Genomic DNA, 19,025 nt, shown 5'->3' on the forward strand with positions numbered 1-19,025 from the left:
AAAATAGTCTTATTTCTATAAATGAAAATTTTCTTTCTCATATTTTATTCACCTTTTTCTTTTATCTCCTATGCTTTACCACCTTTTTCTCATATCTCTCTTATTTTATCTATTTTTTCTTCTTTTATCTTACTTTATCAATTTCTTATTAAAATCTGTATCGTGCACAAATGAGACTTTTTTATAGATGGAAGGAGTATTTTATAGTAATATAAATGAAAGCTTGATATTTTTTTAATTTTTAATTAATTTGTGTATAAATTCAAATATGATTTGAGAGTATATTTATAGGTTTCTCTTCTTGTGCCTTTTTTCGAACCCAAGAATAGGCCCAATTATAGTTCTTGGGCGGAGAAATAATGATACGAAATATATTTATAGGTTTTTCTTCTTGTGATTTTTTTCGAACCCATCACCATTTCATTGTGTAAGCCCAAGACTAGGCCCAATTATAGTTCTTGTGCAATTAATCTAAGTACCTACTGTATCACAGATTCACAGTCATAATTCTTTTATACTCCATCCGTGTCCTAAAATCAAAAACTTTTAAAATGACATGAATTTTAATGAAAAGTTAATAAAATAAAAAAGAGATAAAAAGAAAAGTGTGATATTGAAAAATGAGTCTCATCTCAATATAGAGAAAGAAATTACCTTAAATAGAAATTTTGTACTTTAATTAGGGGACAAATAAAAAAAAAAGTTTTTATTTTTAGGGAATGGAGGGAGTAAAAGTTAATTGTCATCTAATTATATCAATTTGTCTTTTTTTTCAACATTCAATAATTACGATAAAGCGAATTGCACAACCAGTTGACCTAATTCCATTATTCACCTAAAATTATCCACCTGCACAAAAATAGAAAGTTGCAAGTTCATGATCATTTGATGTTACATTTCAACTTGTTTTCATCATTTAGTTTGACATCTTCACCCTAATTTCAGGTTGCCAAATATTAAGGGAAGACCACAACAGCTCTCCATCTATCCCACTTAGAATCATGATCATATACAAATAATTAAAGACAACTGCAAAATTTACAAATTATTATGTTCCAAATATATATTTCAAGGATTTGAATTTGTTCAACCATTCCACATAAAACAATAGCACACCCCACAAGAAGCTAGTGAAACTTCTCCTCCAAACCCTACTACAAATTGGAAGATAATTCTAGTTATAATTAATTTAAGAGGGTTGGTACCTTAATATATCCTTTGATTCCTTATTAGTATAAAATATATATCCCATGTTCAGATAATTATTGTTTTGCCTGATAACCATCATACAACAGATTTCATTATTTATTGCACACAATTATTATTATTGTTGTTCTCAAACAAGAATATGAATAAAATAAGTAAATGATTGCATGCAACATGCGTAATAGGACCGCTAAACTAAATCACGTCCTACTTTCCGGTAAAGGCGTTTAAAGCTAAGTGAGTGACATCATTGTATTCTCAATTCTCATAAAATTCTCATAAAATGTCGAAGACAATGAAAAAACACAATTTAATTAATAAGACGATTCCTTTTAATAAATATAGATTTTGAGTATTATCAATCATGTTTTGAAAAGTAATTAGATTCAATAGCAAATCAAAGGCAAATGCTTTATGATACTCAGCAGGTTTGGCTTAGTTATAGATAAAGTGAACAAATTTGATAGTATTTTTATAAAACACTTTTAATGTAAGTTAAAACCATAATCCAACGTGTATCATACCCTGTTCCGATCATGGAACGGCGCCGCTACATGAAAACTGAATAATGTGTTATAGGGTCCTATTCTAATGCTTTTAGCACCCTAATCCAAAATTAAGACTAAATCTCCATCCTTGGATTTTAAAATGAGTGGATGAGATTAAAGCTCACAAAATCTCAATAAATAGTAGACAAAATATCAACAAAAGGGTAATATCGTCATTATGTTATCATATGATAATTTTCGTGAGTGTTTTTTTATATCAACATTGTGTATTACAAATATCAACAATATGACATTGGAATATCAACACATTTTTATTGAGATTGGACATGCATAATATTGAGATTTTGCCTATAATATATTGAGATTTTTTGTTGCATTTGTTGAAAATAGCTGCTTATCAACATGTTATAATTTATCAAATTTCATCACCCGAACATCGTCGGAACATATGCAATTGAGATCTCGTTGGAATCCTTATTAAATTATCTTTAATTTGATATATTTTTTGAAAAAAATAATTTAAATTGAGAGAGTTACGTAAATTTAAAGATTTGAGATGATTTTGAGGAGAGAGAAAGTAGTTAGTTATAATTACTACATATATTTGACATTAATACCCTTTTAATTTAATTAATAATTATTTAAATTTAAAATATATTACACTTGGCATGATATTAACCACGAGATCTTCTAATCTAATAATTAAAAATTGATCTCAATTTGGGATTGGTAATTAGTTAGCCATTGATTACATCCCATGTGTTATATATGAAATTATTATTTTATTGAATTGAACTATCAAAATAAAGTTGGTATAGTAGTGCTGTGTCCCATTAGAAGGTTCGAGAATGGAATTGGAAGTTAAAGTGACGTGGAGAATGTGATACTTACACAATTAAGATATTTAAAAGCATAGAAATTAGAATAATTTTAAGGGCAATATATATTAATTACTAAAATGACATGTTAGGTTTTGATCAAAAGTAGATGAACCTAGTTTAGATATAAAAAAAAAAGTGCACACATGAAATATGTGGACCCAAATTCATATCACCCAACCAATAAATTGTCGATTGAAAATAGACATATGTTACTATAATTAAAAATGTTTGTTTGAAGGTTTTTAAATATGTATGATTAAAATTTAAAAAGGGCTTGTCAATTAATGACTCTAACAAATAGCGTAGAGATTAGGGCTCGAATAACACAAAGTATGTAATGTCACGAGATTAATTCCCATCAACGAATTAAATCACTTCTTTTCTCTACTTTTTCATTGGTTGGAACTAATAATATGATTCCATGGATTAAGTTTCGTGGGCTTTAAGGTGGAAGTCACATGATTGTCAACAAATTCATTAAATATCACGTGATCAACATCAATATTCATCAATCAGCAGTAGATGATCAATGGTGTTTCCTTTCCACGTTCGAATGTGCTTTCCTTAGATTTATTTGCAGATAATAATTAAGCATTAAAAATATAACAACAACAAAAGAAATATTCTTCGTTATCACTAGAAATCAACTTTAGTGACTGATATATACTACTGTGATTTGACCCCTTCCATCTAGTTTTATTTATTCTATTTCTTTTTTTTGCAACTAGATAAAATATTTTATTTTACTTTAATAATTAATGTTTAGTGATTTAATTTTCACAAAAAAAAAGGATAATTGGAAAAATTAAAATAGTGGCAATATGAAAATGGGACTATAGCTAGTACATATTTTTAAGAGGCGAATGAGTATAAAATATGGAATTAAATATTTTTCTTAAAATCATAAAATAATCATGGTTAAGAACTTAAATAAGTGGACGTGATTCTCTAACTTTACATGTCACGTTGCCTCTAGAGAACAATATTAAATAAAATTAAATTAAATTAAACTTTATAAAAACTGCCTGCCTCTCGATCGGGAATCGGCCTAAAAAATGATTACTATTATTCTTCTAAATAAAATCAGAAAGCTTATCTTATTTACCTAGAGTCGTGTTTAGCCATTAATAAGTTTAAATATAATTTATACTCTTCTTTTCAGTGCTTAATAATTGCTTCCACAAATCCAATTATATGTATGTTTATATATATGTTTCTATAGAGTGCAGATGGAATCGATAAATTAAAGACTAGGTTTTTTAAGCACTTTTTTCGCCTAAAGTCTTTACTCTTTTATATTGAGTCAATTCTATTGTGTAATGGGTAGTTGGCGCCATCAATAAACAAATAATTCTTGATTCCCCTTTTTCATTTTCATTTTCTTTCCCTCTCAATAAGAATACTTTATAATTAGTGGGGCTAAATTGGAATTGAGCTAACCCATTATCATGATGCTTATATGTTGGAATCACATAGTATTTCGTTTTATTGCGTATAGCAATCAGGAATTGAGTACATAATATTATTCATTATTAAATTACTATATGGAATGAGAATATGACAATATCACTAAATTCTGTAGTGAAATTTATAACATGATACAGAATTTGCATAGCAAGTATCAAAATTCATTTTTGTTTAGCGAATAAATGATCACTTATTGCGTGATATAAATATTATATTTAGTAAAATACCAAATTTAGTTCTTGAAACTATCATGCACAAAAATCCACAAAATCAATTTCAAATTTTGTACATATTTATGATAATAAAGTGGTAGTATTAATAAGAATTTCGTTGTTCCTAGATGCTAATTAATATTGAAATAATGGACTAAATCAAAACAATAGCACCGTATATTACATATAATAATACACATATATATGGTAGATATGTCATCGTAGTTTATCGAAACATATTTCATATTTTTATACTTTCTTCTAGTTTATAGTATTTGTTCGATTTTTACATCACTTGTCTTGTGTTAACTCTTCTTATTCAGTTTAGTTCTATAATTAAATAAGAATCCAATTCACACGTCTAACACACGTCTAACATTTCAATATTTTACTACCTCAAACCAATAGTTTTAACTAGGCACTTGAAGAGAATCAACTTAGTTATATCAATACATTGACATAAATACAATAAGCACTTTCATATAAAATACTAGTATAAAAAAGAGACAACTGAAAATTTTAAAAACTTACTATCTTTTTGGCCTTTCAATTGAAGGGAAGTACTTCAAATGAATTGAAAAAGAAAGACTAACTTTAATACATTAAAATAGGATGTCCCTAAAATAACATTTGATACAACTGAATTTGAAGAGTAATTTGTCTTTTCATGGATCCCAAATGGTGTAAGCTTTTTATCCAAAATATGGTATAGCTACAAACTTAATCGTTTCCAATTAAAAGTAAAAAAAATAAGAATAATCTATTCATGCAGTTATTGAATTATTGTTTTGTGTAAAACATTATTATTTGGAAAAATAAAAAGGTTGACAAATGACAACTAGAATAGAGATTTTCCCAGCTGTATTGTGTGAAGCAATGCACTAATTTGTGCCTTCGCCGGCAAGCCACAGGGCTGCGCCGCGTGGCAACTCGTGTTTGGTTACTTAGCATGTATAAATTCCATATTAATTGAATTTTTCCTAAAAAACAAAGTAGATTCCTTTTAGTAGTCATCCGAATAATCAAAGTGGATCATACTGGCGCTAAGCTAAGTCAATATTACTAGTACTTCTTAGCGGGTTACCCGAATTCGATTCAAACTCAATCCAAAATTATAGAGTATGTATTTATCAAGTTAATTTGATAATGACACAAACACAAAAAGACTTGACACTAATCCATTTATTTCTTATGTGTTTTTATTATATTTTTTATCGTATAAAAAATTTTACAGTATCCAAATTGTGAATTCTATCTAATTGTAGTTCCCCTCCCATTATGGAGTAAGATATTATCAAATCTATAATTTCTTAATAGTAAAGGTTATTACCTTTCATGGTATTATTATGTAGTGCTCTTTTGGGATGAGGAAATTATATTTCAATGAATTTAAATGATTCATCCAATAGCATAGTAGAAAAAATAGAATTGTCAGAGGATAGTCACGTTCTCATATGAATTATTCAGCTTGTTTATGTTCTTTCATTTATTTTTATATGTTTATATTTATGGTTGTATGATATACTAATATTTTAGTCTTGTTGTATATATGGAGTAGCATCCGTCTGCAAATATTTAATCAACCAACACTTCTGTTTTTTCTGTTTTGGGTGGGGCCATCCAATACATGTTAGTATAAAAAATTATATCCTGAATTGTTATAAATGAAAGTATTCATAAAAAGACTACATGTAACATACAATATGTATCATATAGTAGTCGAATAATTTGTTGTCAATTACTCTACAAATTAAAAAAACAAGTGAAAAACAAGCAGTCACATGTCAATTTCAACGGAATAGAACGGATTTTCTGCAGATTTGTCTACTGCGTTTGACTCCGCCACTATTCTTCTCTCTTTCATTTGTTGCCATTTTTTTTAATTACTAAAATATTTATTTTAGTTTTCTAGAGTAACATATTTTATATTGTAATGTAATGTAACAATAGCAACAAAATAGATGCACTAACATATTTTGATCATACTATTATTTTCAACTTCAATACTCACCAAACATTATCACTTTGTTAAAGTTAGCTATTATATACTACGAGTATATGATTATTTAGCTATCTTAAGTTACAAAATATCATGTCACACCATCACTTTTTAGATGTTCGTATGAGCACGTCTACTTTGTTACAAATTCGATAGTGATGTTGAGCTCCAATTGAAGAAAATACACCAACAAAATCACATTTTCGTATTTTATAGTAATAAATTCTGATAAACGAATACTTATTATACTATATTTTACAAAATTGTATGTCATGTGAAATTTACTTCAATTCTAATTTGATCGGCATCTTCCAAAAATATTCCAAAATTCATCTATTCAAATAAAAGTTGGAATGGCTATGTTTCAAATCACAATTATTCGTTCCCATCTCATCATTCCTATAATATTTAAAACTACAATTTTATAGTTTTCGCAATCATCTTGCGATGATCCCAATCGAAATTAAGATGACAAAATCAAAATATAATAATGTCGTTTTCTCAAAAAAAAAACAATGTTTTACTGTTATATTTCTCCATTTATCTTTAATTTTCATTATTACGGAACAATTATAAAAAAAAATCATTTAAATGTTGCAATTTGACCGGATCGGAAATCTGAAAACAGTTACAAAGCTCCACACTCAGACGTGGCGGAGCTGATTTAAAGCAACCACGACAGCCTGTTCACAACTTTTTCTCTCTCTAACTCTAATCCTAACTCCATATATATACACTATTTTAGCACCAAAATACTCCATTACCGAATTTTGATCTTCTTCATTGTGTCGATTGGGTTGGGTGTCCTAAATGCATTTCGGTTGCATGAAAAACCTCTTTTTCCGTTTCCCTTTTCACTCCTAATCCAAATTCCTCTTCTTGCCTTCAATCCTCATTATTCCCTTGAGCTTCCTTTGCGAAAAGGAGCTTCTTTTCTTTCCTTCCCACCTCTCCAATCCCCAATTTTCAGTTTTCCGCCTTTTATAAAAATTGCAGTTTCTTCCCACCCTTTTCGATCGAGAGCAAAATGTTTGACGGGCTGTTGAAAAGCAAGTTTTTTTCGAAATGGTTAGATCAGTTTTGATGAATGTGTGTGTGTGTGTGAGTGTGTGTTTTGATCTGAAATTTTGGGCTGATTTTGTGTTTTTTTGCTGTTTTTGGAAATACAGCAAGTCGGATGTTAAGCTGACGCGGACGCGAATCGATATTATTACGAAAAAGAGGAATGCAACGCAGAAATATCTGAGGAATGATGTTGCTGATCTGCTTAGAAATGGAATGGATTCTCACGCCTTTGACAGGGTAAGAAGCTTTTGATTTTGTTCCTTTGATCAGATTTTCATATTTTGTCATTAATTACATTCTGTTTTATGCACGATTTTGTTTCCTAAATTAGCCTTTTTTGGCATTTTGTTTCTAAAATTATGTGATTCTGATTCATGATTGTGTTTGAATTAGAATCTTGAATGAATTCCTCAAACAAAAATGGCACTTCATGCTGTGAAATTTGTTAATTTCATGGTGTGATTCTGATCCAAGAGTAATTTAAGAGTTTGGTGTATCCTAATCCTTTGCTGGTGATATGTCTATGGATATTAATTGCTTTAGATAATGGAAGTAAATGATGCTTTCTGTTTGAGATTTTTGGAAAAAAGATGATGAAAGACAGCAAGAGTTAGATAGACACAACACAGCACAACATCCTTAACCAAGTAATTGGTTTTGAGGTTGTTTTTATCCACTTTTTTAGGTCATCCTTGTAGAAAGGTTATCGTTAACTTGTCCACAATTGTAAGTTATATTTAGGATGAGGACCGTGACGCCTCAAACTTGTCGTTCGGTCATGTTATTCCGTAGTTGTTGTTGGTTGTGAGAGCCTGACGTGACATAATGATGTTTTATCAGCATTTGTTAAACATCCAGATCCGCCATTCTTGTTATTGATAGAGCTGTTTTCGATGTTTGAATAGGCCGAAGGGCTTCTTGCTGAGATGAACAGGTCTCAGTGTTACCAGTTGTTAGACGAGTACTGTGAACATATCTTGAAGAATCTCCCTGCCATGAACAAACAGGGGTATGGAAACCTTTATTCTTCAGTTATAGATGTTGATTAAGCTTTCCCTTCTAGCTATTTTCGTGCGATTATTTTCAGCTTCTGAAACCACACTTTTCGATAAGCACTATGTTTTTTCTGGATATTTTCGTGTTGGTATTAGCAGAAAGTTGCTATCTTTACTCCATGAATTTCAATCATGATATATGGTGTCCTAATATTAAGCACCGAAGCATACCTTGGAACTGAATAGACGTTCATTCTGAACAGGGAATGCCCTGAAGAGTGCAGAGAAGCTGCAGCATCGTTGATGTTTGCTGCAGCGAGATTTGCTGATCTGCCCGAGCTGAGGGAGCTGAGAACCATGTTTTCTGAGAGATACGGGAAGTCCTTGGATTATTACGTCAACAAACAGGTGATCACGAATGACATATTCGTATATGATTCAACGTTTAACAGTCTTCCCCAATTCTGTAAAGTAAAAGTTGGATGTGTTTTGTTTTAGTTGACCGAGAAGCTGAAACCCGATCCTCCATCTAAAGAAACGAAGCTTCTGTTATTGCACGAAATAGCTGCAGAATCTGGCTTAGATTGGGATGCAAAAGCTCTCGAAAATAAGCTTTTCAACGAGTCTCCATATGCTAAGGTAAAACCTAGAGTTAATATTATGCTTAGTTTGGACTGCATCTTAAGTATTTGTAGCCTAACTATCTCGTTGGTGAATCTTCGACTATGTTGTAGAATCGTGTGAATGGATCTGCTCCAAAGGCTGGGGCAGGATATGAATACGGCCGTGCAAGAGAGTTGAAACCTGAGGGGAGAAAGGAAAGTCCAGTTGGTGCAAGAAATGGCCTTAGTCCTCCTGTCAGAACCAACAAAGCAGCAGCACCCGTCGGGAAGGTTCCCAATGAGGAGGATGAAGACGAGCCTCTCAAGCCCAGGCGGACTCCTCCTTACACCAAAACCGTACCAAACAAAGCAGCCAGCAGCTCTTCAGACGAGAGTGATTCCAGTAACGACAAGGTTGAAGCAGCCCCGGAGCCAACAGTCGATGAGGTCCTCAGAGGTAATAAGCCGATTGTTAAATCTGTGAGGACGAAGCACACTAAACCTTTGCCGGACCAGGAGGTGGTTCCTGGAGGCGACGAGAAGGAGAAGGTGGTGAACAAAGAAAACGTAGCCCAAGGTCGAAGAATCTTGAGATTCTTCGATGGTGGTCGCGGCCAAAGAGACGAAGAAGAGAAGATGATGGATCGGCTTCTGAGACACTACAGTAGGAAGAAGGGGTCGAATAAACCAGAAGGGAAGCTGCCTCCGACAGATTCAAGAAAAGAGAAGAACCTAAAGGGGCAAGATGGTCCAACCAGAGCATCGTCTCTTCGTGCCGAGCCAGTGGGTCCCGTGGAGACTGATCCTAGGAAGCATTCTCGGGCTGCCTCGTTCCACCCGGGCAATGCTCATGTGCATCCAAATATGCCTGACTATGACGAATTTATGGCTCGGCTTGAGGCTTTTAGAAAAAAATGAGGCCTATAATATAGTGTGATAAGAAGCATTCATTTCATTCTTTATACAAGACTAAGGTGTTGGTGATATATCTCTTCACCATGTTCATCACTATAATATTGTCTTATCAGTTGGAAGCAGTACTTATCAGTGTAAATTCATGCATCTTTCGTATTCATATTCTTTATGAATATTTGAAGCTATAAATCTAACATCTTTTAGTATTAGTAATGTGAATTTCATTCTTACCTGTTATTAGCTTTAAAATATGAATGTATTGAGTTAACAGAATCTGAAGTTCATTTATTAAAAATAGTGAATTATGAAATAAGATATTAGTGGTCATCCCAAAATGATATGTGACATTCATTAAAAGATGATTTGTAGTAGTAATAATTTTAAATCACCAAGTTTCAATTTTGTAGTTTAAATCACCACGTTTCAATTTTGTAGAATTATCTATCTCAATACGGAATGATGTTTTTGTTGATGCTCAATACGAAAATGTTTCATTAGAATAAGAAAATGATTGAAAATGAAAAAAAATGAAATAGAAGGTTTATGTAGATTACATATGTGGTGTAATTATTTATTTGAGAATGGTTGTTTTAGCCGTCGCCGTCACTCGTCAGCTTTATATATAGAAGGACCATGCAAATTTTCACTTAGATAAGTTTAACATGTTCAATAGTAATACCTATCTTTTCGTAATTCAATATTTTGTCGTTTTGTATGATTTGTGAATAATCAACAACTGAGTTGATTATCACTGGAAGGCCGGTTTGTTTCTGTCATTTTGGCAGAACATTACAGTTATTTATTTAGCACAACTTGATGAATTAATAACCAAGAAATGTTTTCGAACTTAGCATAATACTATAAAAAAAGTTTGCAATTTACAGAAATGTTTTAGGTACAATCTAATGCTAACATGTTTTAAACATATTAAGTTTGAATTTTATAACGAGCCTAAAAAACTTTTACTACTACTATTTATAATGATATCTCAAATGGATTTGGACATAATCCATTACTATGACTTTATTATCATTACTAGGAACATTATTAAATTGTGATAAATAATCAAAAGGTCGGCTTAACTACGTAAGTGGTTGGATTTTTTTATTAGACAACATTCACATTGATAATATTTTCATTGTTAATTTAATAAATACCTAAAGCTCACAACGTTAAAAATCAAATTTGAATTTTATTTATTCATAAACAAATTAATCTATATTTTATATATATATAAAAAAAAGCTTCAGTTAAGTGTGATATACTCCGTCTATTTGGCGCCTCTAAATCTCTTCTCCGCCGCCGTTAACAGGATAATAATACGGCGGAGGCGCCACCGGCCGGAGCTCCGATCACTATGTAATGTTCACCTATTTTTTAGCTAAGTCTATGACAGAAAATTACTGCTCTATTCCACGCAGCAACGAATCCCCCTTTTTTTTACTGCATCCAATATTCTACATTTTCTCCTTTTCCACCGTTTCTGGTAAAAGTGAAGAATCCAACGTCGTCGTTTCCTGCTCCCCTTGCTCTCGTAATCAAACTAGTGTCATCACATGGATTGCTTCAACATCACTCTTTTCCCAATTTTGATTCGTTCAACTGATAAAAAAGGGGGAAAAAGCGCAAACAGAGTTGATATGTATCGATAAAACCCTCAATTTCCTCCCCCAATTTCAGCCGTTTTACACAATCCAGTGCTTCCTCTGCATCACTGTGTGGAATTCCGCGGCGGCAATTCGAATCGCCGGCCAGAGCGATGGGCTGCACGCAGTCGAAGATCGAGAACGAGGAGGCGGTCAATCGATGCAAGGAGCGCAGGCAGCAGATGGAGCGCGCCGTCACAGCGAGGAACAAATTCGCCGCCGCGCACTCCGCCCACGCCATGTCGTTGAAGAACACCGGCGCCGCCCTCAGCGACTTCGCCCAGGGCGAGGTCATCTACCCCTCCACCCCCGGCGCCGCCGCCTCCGCGTCGCCCTCCACCGCGATCGGGAGTGCCGCTCCACCTCCTCCTCCTCTCCCTCGCTTCGAGAATTTCGTCCCGCCGCCTCCTCCACCGGAGTTCCCGAACACGTCGCCGCTCCAGCGCGCCGCTACCATGCCGGAATTCGTGATCCCCGGACCCGTGAACAATCACGCTGATCCGATAATTGAGGAGGAAAACGAAGAGGATGATGAATTGGAGAGTAGCCATAGCTTGAAACGGCGGAGTAGGAGTAGTAAAAGTGCGGGTAGAGGCGGGATCTCACCTCCTGAGCCTGTAGAGGAAGAGGTTTTGCATCAGCAGCGGAAGAATGATCAACGGCCGCCTCCTCCACCGCTGAATTCTTCGACTTGGGATTACTTCTTCGAAACCGACAATATTCCGGGATCGACATTAGCTGATGTGGAGGAGAATAGTGCTGAGAGGGAGGAGATGAAACGGAAGATGCTTGCAGAAAGTGCGAGGAGAAAAGAAATGGAGGCGAAGGCTAAGGCTGCGAAAGCAGAGGCGAAGGAGATGGCAAGTGAGCTTCCTCCGCAGCCACCTCCACCAGAAGCTGCAATTGCAGCTGCTATGGCTGGGAAGAGAGCGAAACCAGCTGCTCTTCCGGCTGAGGGGAAGAAGAAGAGTGTGGCTAATGTGAGCCTTGCGCAGATATTTGTCGATCTTGATGATTGTTTTCTTAAGGCTTCAGAAAGCGCACATGATGTTTCGCGGATGCTAGAGGCTACCCGCTTGCATTATCACTCAAATTTTGCTGATAAAAGAGGTAAATTGAGTGTTTTTGGTACAAGGAAAGTTCATGCTTATTAATGAAGTAAGAGAGTATATCGATGAATGTTTTCTCACTTAGCAATGGTGTTTTGGTTGTGAGAGCCCAAAATTATTCAAGCAAGTGTTAAGTATTTGTTTCTTCATTGGCAGGGAATATTAATCATTCAGAAAGAGTGATGCGCGTCATTACTTGGAATCGGTCCTTTAGAGGTCTGGCTAATGCTGATGATGGGGTGGATGACTTTGATTCGGAGGAGCATGAAACTCATGCAACGGTGTTGGACAAGATGCTGGCATGGGAAAAAAAGCTCTATGATGAAGTGAAGGTATAATCATGCTTCCAACTTGTAACTAATTTTCGTCATTTTGAAAGTATATAGTATAAAAAAAAAACAAGTATCCATTTTTCCATTTTTTCTGATTATCAATGCTGACTTCAACTTGTTTCTCTTGAAGTTGGTCTTTAGGATTCAGTCCTAGGTTTATTATGCCTTTTAAAGGTAGATCAACTTCTATAGTTATCAGCAAGTTGATATAGTTGTTCAAAAATTAAACTGGCTGTATCATGGCTTTTGACAATTTTGTTGGTGTTGCTGCCTTTTATCTTCAAGTGGTCAAATCTTATGGTAGTTCAGCTGATTTCGGAAGTTTTTCGTTTAGACACTAAGATGCAGTAGCAGTTGTGTAGCATTGCCTTGTTTTTTGTCAATGGAATTAAACTTACAGTTGTGACTTCCACATTAAAAATTCTAATGCTAACCGCAGTGATCTGTAAAAGAATTAGGTTGTTGACAGATAGAAATTAGCAGAATATATTTTTCTTTTTTAAGTTTAATCTAATCTTGAATCTTATGTTGTTCTTTTGTTTGGTGATTTACAGGCAGGAGAACAGATGAAACTTGAATATCAAAAGAAGGTGGCCTCATTGAACAAGTTGAAGAAACGCAGCTCAAACACTGATGCGTTGGAGAGAATGAAAGCAGCAGTTAGCCATCTGCATACGAGATATATAGTCGACATGCAGTCCATGGATTCCACTGTTTCTGAAATTAATCGTCTGCGAGATGAACAACTCTATCCAAAACTCGTTTCCCTTGTTGATGCGTGAGTTCTCGAGCTTTTCCAACAATCTCTCTCTGTCCATGCTCATTTGTTGTGTGAGTGTATTCATGAAATTGTTCTTGTATAGTATATGACTTTGATTGGTTATTTGGAAATTCTGTCATCAATATACTGTGTTTTCTGTGTGACCATTCGATGTCCCTTTTCTGACTTGAGTATTGAGATTTGACTATGTGAATTGTTTATCCAGAATGGCTACTATGTGGGAGACAATCAGAATACACAATGAGACCCAATCCAAGATTGTTCAAGCATTGAAGTATCTCGACATCTCCCAAGCTCCAAAAGAAACAACCGAACACCACCATGAGCGCACACGCCAGCTAGGCGGTGTGGTTCAGGAATGGTTTACAAATTTCAGTGAACTCATGGGCCAGCAAAAAGAATATATCAGAGCACTCAACCATTGGTTGAAGCTAAACCTGGTTCCAATCGACACAAACTTGAAGGAGAAGGTCTCATCACCCGGTCGACCTCAAAAACCCCAGATCCAGACACTCCTCCAAGCCTGGCAAGAATATCTAGACAAGCTCCCCGACGAGCCAGCAAGGCAGACTATCAACAACTTTGCAGCCATTATAAAGACCATATGGCAGTATCAAGTGGAGGAGCTCGACTATAAAAACAGGTGTGCAGAAGCCAGAAAGGAACTCATCAGAAAAACCCGAGATTTTGAGAGTTGGTACAACAAGCAAATGCAGAAGAGATCACCTGCTGATGACATGGATCCAGAGAGGCAGATGAATCAGAGCCATATTGCTGATAGGCAGCTCGCAGTTGAAACAGCAAAACAGAAACTGGAGGACGCGGAAGAGTCTTACCAGAAGCAATGTATTCAAGTTAGAGATAAGTCCCTTATGAGTCTGAAGAGCCATTTGCCCGAACTCTTTAGGGCGCTGTCCGATTTTTCTCTCGTCTCCTCGGACATGTACAGTCATTTGAGGGCCATCGCGCATTCGCAAAGCAGGAATGAGGTATCTTAATGAGGACTCGTCTTTTACCTTCTGCACATGTAATTTTCTCATATGTATTATACAAATAATTTACCACTTTGTTTTGTTGTGAAATGGTGACAAGAATTGTTGAATCCTATTTATTTTACAACTGTGTGTATATAGCCAGGAGATGGGATTGTGACATGATTCATTCATATATAGTAATATGGAATGTATGTTGCTGTAAGGGAACTTGTGTCTGTTTTTTTTTATTAATTATTTGTTTTTTTGTTTAACCATAATATGACCAATTTGTTTTTCTCTGTTTCTGTTTAAATATTTTAGTTGACATTATTAAGTTAATTATGTAAAAAAAATCAAAGCTCCATTCATTTTTCGCTTTGAATTTAAATAAATAATTTATGAACACATCGGAAGTCGTGTTGCTTAAGGATTAGCGCCAATGATTGGCTCGACAGTCTAAACGCGACAATACATACACGCATTCAACACTTCACGGAACCGCACCGATCGAACAGAAGAGTACAGAACACCCGTGTGGACCCGACCCATCATCTATTTGGCTATTTCTTCTTCGTCTTACTCTGATATTTTATATACGTATGCGTATGTGTGTGTAAAATCTCCATGTGTGTGTATAGAACACACACACACACACAATCATGACAGCGAAGAAGCACTCTGCTGCGGCGTCGTTTCAGCAGCCTCTCCTCGCCGACGATCTCTTAGCTCCGCAGCCGCAATCGACGCAATACGTCGTCGTTCTCCCCCAATATCCCCCGCCTAACCGCCCCCGCCTCCTCCGCAACGCTTGCCGGCGGTGCATCTTCTGCCTCGCAATCTTCCTCCTCTTCCTCGTCGCCGCCGCCTACCTCCTCTGGCCGTCCGACCCCGGCCTCTCCGTCGTCCGCTTCCGCCTCGATCGCCTGAAATTCCACACCAGCCCCGCGGTCTCGCTCGACGCGACCCTAGACCTGACGGTTAAGATTCAGAATCCGGATTTGTACTCGCTGGATTACGATTCGCTGGTCGTTGCGATCGGGTACAGGGGGAAGCAGCTCGGATACGTGACGTCGGATCGCGGATCCGTGAAGGCGCGTGAGACCACGTACGTGAACGCCACGCTCCGGCTCGATGGCGTGGAGATTCTGACGGATGTGGTTTTGTTGCTTGAGGATTTGGCGAGAGGCGCGGTTGTGTTTGATACGACGTCGGATATCAGCGGTCGCCTCGGAGTTTTCTTCTTTGATCTGCCTCTCGAGGTAAATCATACTAGTAATCAATTAACTTGAAATTGCACATGAATCTCTGCGTTTGTTGACCGATTGAGGTTTGTTTCGATAAGAATTTGATGTACACTGCCGTTCTTATTGGAGTTCCATTCTCGAACTATAGGAAATGCTTAAGCGTCAATCTTCGAATATCAAAGAGTGAGTATTAGGCAAATAACGATTTGTGCATACAATGAATGTCATGTCATAGAATGAGTGTAGTTTGAAGAGAAATGTTTTGGTAATTGTAGCAATTCCTGGATACAGAACTACAGATCAGTGATAAATTCATGTTTGCTAAGAAGATTGAAAAATGTAATACTAGTATAAACAAAGGAACAAAGACATTGGATTTGAAGGTTTAATTGTTTTGATTAATTCATAAAGAGGTGTCTGTGCGTGTCTTACAGTTACAACTTACAAGTAGCTGATTGTAGAATGGTCTTGATTTTCTTAAAAGAGGAATATTGGAGTACATGATTAGTTAGATATGCTTACCATCTTCCTCTGTACCGTTGCAAACAAAAAATTGGAATAGTATAAACAAAGGAACTTAGAATATGTGATTTGAAAGGTTTACTTGTATTGATTGATTCATATGAAGCCTTAGCTTTGATTGTGTATGTGTGTGTGTGTCTTACAGTTGCAGGTATCTGATTGTAGCATGCTCTTGATTTATCACACTAGGAAATAGGAATATTGTTATACTACTACATGATTAGATATGCTTACCGTCTTCGTCTGTATCTGTTGCAGGCAAAAATACAATGTGAAGTTCTTGTAAATACACGGAACCAAACAGTTACTCGTCAAAGTTGCTACCCTGAGGTAAGCTTTTCCTTGAAATTTTGCTTCATTTTTCTATAGCACATTATGTTATAATAGCAGCACTAGGATTATAATAGATGAAAAGTTTTTACCCAACATGCTGGAAACCTTCAATTCACCACTGCATAAAATTAAAGTACAACTTATTGTTTCATAATGCCGATCGATTATTCCCTTGGTTACTATAGCTGTATAGGCGCCAGGAGCTTTCTCCTAAACCAAAGCAGATTTGCACGTTTGGCAATATTTCAGAGTCAGTCTCTAATCATTGCAACTATATTGATGCGTAGTGATAGTAGTAAACTCTATCCGAGAATATGTTAAATGCATCCGAGAAAGCCCTTTGAGTTAGATTCTATCCTCTGTTTCTATAAAAAGGTAGGAGTATTAATCACAGTATAGGCACCAGGGGCCTCTCCTAAACCAAGCAGAATTGCATTGTTGGAAGTATTTTGGAGTCAGGCCCTAATCCCTTGTTGTGGTTGTGTCAATCAATTATTCCCTTAGTTAATAAGCTGTATAGGCACTGGGAGCTCTCTCCTCTCATAAACCAAAGCAGATAATATTTTTGAGTCAAGCTCTAATCCTTCCAACTAATTTGATGTATAATGATAGTAGTAAACTCAATCCCAGAATGTTAATGTATTCAAGAAAGCCCTTTGAGTGAGATTCCATCCTCTTAAACCTATAAAGAAGATATTAATCGCGGTAATCGTTAGTTGGAGACTCAGGGACTAGGGGTAGCAGATATGGTAACATATATTGTTACCCTCAAAGAACTTGGAAAATAATCTGTAGTGTTCAGTGATTTCTAATCCTCAAAAATGTTAAACAGGTCGCGGAAGTGAGATAGGTTTGGACAGTTTACGGAATCTGGGAACAGATAGAATCCACCACAGGTCTTCAGGTCTTTGTGCAGTTATATATATACCCTGATGAAAATATTTGTATACACATTATTCATACTTGTATTGTATCATTCAAATTTTGTATCATTCAGATTTGTATCATGAAATGAACCATAAACAGATGCATCCAATTATCTCCATTCTGCTCATTAGCTTGGAGTGCAAAAATACCATTTCTTTGCTTTAAAGTTTGTGCAGAATTTGAATATCAGTAACAAATGGGAATTCTTGGCTTTTCTTATAGTTTTAAATGAGAAAGAGTTTGATTGTGAAAAAGATGATATATGGGATTTTATGCAGAGGGTATGCAATATTTTCAAGAAAATCAATTCACCAAATTATTGGCATTGGGAGTAATTGACAAACCTTAATGACAGTCAATCGTTGTGTCTGTAGACGATGGAAATTGCAGATAATCAGAGGTGACAAAATCAGCAGCATAATTAAAATTGGTTCAATATTTAAGGAAATAACAGAGAGATATGAAGAAAATAAAGCATATAAGTAAAACTAGTGTTATCCATTTTATTGACGTCAAAATCATGGTAAGGGAGATAAAAGGCCTGCTCAATTAATATGTATGTATTATTATTATTATTATTATTATTATTATTATTTACACATAGGAATAATACTATAACTTATTAATTTGTCATTATCCAACCAGGTCACTTTATGCATACATGCTATTCTTGAAGGAGTATGGATAAATTTTTATATCATGATAAACGAGTCAACTTTGGAAATAAATGATAGACAGCAAATTTTCCAGCACATAAATGAGATGAGTTGTCCACACTCTGAGTCATCAAGAACTCGAGTAAAATCACATCTAGTCAACTAAATATTTCTGTATAATTTTAGTGCAAAGTGCTAATTTAAATTACTCTGTTATTTGCATATAAAAAATGTAGATACATCTGAATTCGCATAGGCAATAAGAATATAAGTACACAGACAAACTATTACTCCTATTCATTACAACAATTCATGACTAAAAGTCAATAATACAATATTTTCTCCCTTTGTTCACCTGAAAATCCCGTTATTTTTTTAGCACTTAGCTATTTGCCTACATTTATAAACAACCTATTTATATAGAAAATTGAAGATATGATACACATAAACTGATAAAAGCAAATATTTTTCTTCTCCTTGTATACATGTTTTAATTATAGAATCAATCAAAGAAAATTGGTCATGATCAAAGCTAATTTTTGAGACATGAGAAGCATTACTTATCTAGCTGTCTAAGTTTGGACATATAAACTAAAAACCACAAGATCTATTGAATACCAAAGATCACTCTATGCAGCTACAATATAACT

At 35.0% G+C, this 19,025-nt stretch overlaps 3 protein-coding genes across 3 annotated transcripts; all 3 read left to right on the forward strand.

Annotated features, from left to right (window-relative positions):
- The first annotated feature begins 6,984 nt into the window (after positions 1-6,984).
- On the forward strand, positions 6,985-10,060 carry LOC125203598. Its single transcript, XM_048101986.1, has 6 exons — positions 6,985-7,342; positions 7,444-7,576; positions 8,245-8,348; positions 8,598-8,742; positions 8,833-8,973; positions 9,069-10,060. Exons 1-6 carry the CDS (start codon positions 7,302-7,304, stop codon positions 9,852-9,854), a joined length of 1,350 nt encoding a protein of 449 aa, XP_047957943.1. The 5' UTR covers positions 6,985-7,301; the 3' UTR covers positions 9,855-10,060.
- A 1,092-nt stretch (positions 10,061-11,152) lies between these two features.
- Positions 11,153-17,885, forward strand: LOC125208285 (protein ROLLING AND ERECT LEAF 2-like). The gene is made up of 6 exons (XM_048107864.1): positions 11,153-12,607; positions 12,763-12,938; positions 13,493-13,716; positions 13,925-14,708; positions 16,718-16,789; positions 17,625-17,885. The coding sequence occupies exons 1-6, from the start codon at positions 11,611-11,613 to the stop codon at positions 17,640-17,642; spliced, it is 2,271 nt and encodes a 756-aa protein (XP_047963821.1). The 5' UTR covers positions 11,153-11,610; the 3' UTR covers positions 17,643-17,885.
- Positions 15,202-15,982, forward strand: LOC125204995. Its single transcript, XM_048103773.1, has one exon. It carries the CDS (start codon positions 15,353-15,355, stop codon positions 15,980-15,982), a length of 630 nt encoding a protein of 209 aa, XP_047959730.1. The 5' UTR covers positions 15,202-15,352.
- Positions 17,886-19,025: the final 1,140 nt, after the last annotated feature.

This window comes from Salvia hispanica, chromosome 2, assembly GCF_023119035.1.
Source record: "Salvia hispanica cultivar TCC Black 2014 chromosome 2, UniMelb_Shisp_WGS_1.0, whole genome shotgun sequence".
Taxonomy (NCBI): domain Eukaryota; kingdom Viridiplantae; phylum Streptophyta; class Magnoliopsida; order Lamiales; family Lamiaceae; genus Salvia; species Salvia hispanica.

Excerpts from the sequence above, each read along its gene's own strand:
- LOC125203598 (XM_048101986.1), top strand. The coding sequence starts at position 7,302 with ATGTTTGACGGGCTGTTGAAAAGCAAGTTTTTTTCGAAATG. Across the intron at positions 7,343-7,443 it reads AGCAAGTTTTTTTCGAAATG|CAAGTCGGATGTTAAGCTGA; the intron begins GTTAGATCAGTT and ends TTGGAAATACAG. Across the intron at positions 8,743-8,832 it reads ATTATTACGTCAACAAACAG|TTGACCGAGAAGCTGAAACC; the intron begins GTGATCACGAAT and ends GTTTTGTTTTAG.
- LOC125208285 (XM_048107864.1), top strand. The coding sequence starts at position 11,611 with ATGGGCTGCACGCAGTCGAAGATCGAGAACGAGGAGGCGGTCAATCGA. Across the intron at positions 13,717-13,924 it reads CTCGTTTCCCTTGTTGATGC|AATGGCTACTATGTGGGAGA; the intron begins GTGAGTTCTCGA and ends TTGTTTATCCAG. Across the intron at positions 14,709-16,717 it reads ATTCGCAAAGCAGGAATGAG|GCAAAAATACAATGTGAAGT; the intron begins GTATCTTAATGA and ends TATCTGTTGCAG.
- LOC125204995 (XM_048103773.1), top strand. The coding sequence starts at position 15,353 with ATGACAGCGAAGAAGCACTCTGCTGCGGCGTCGTTTCAGCAGCCTCTC.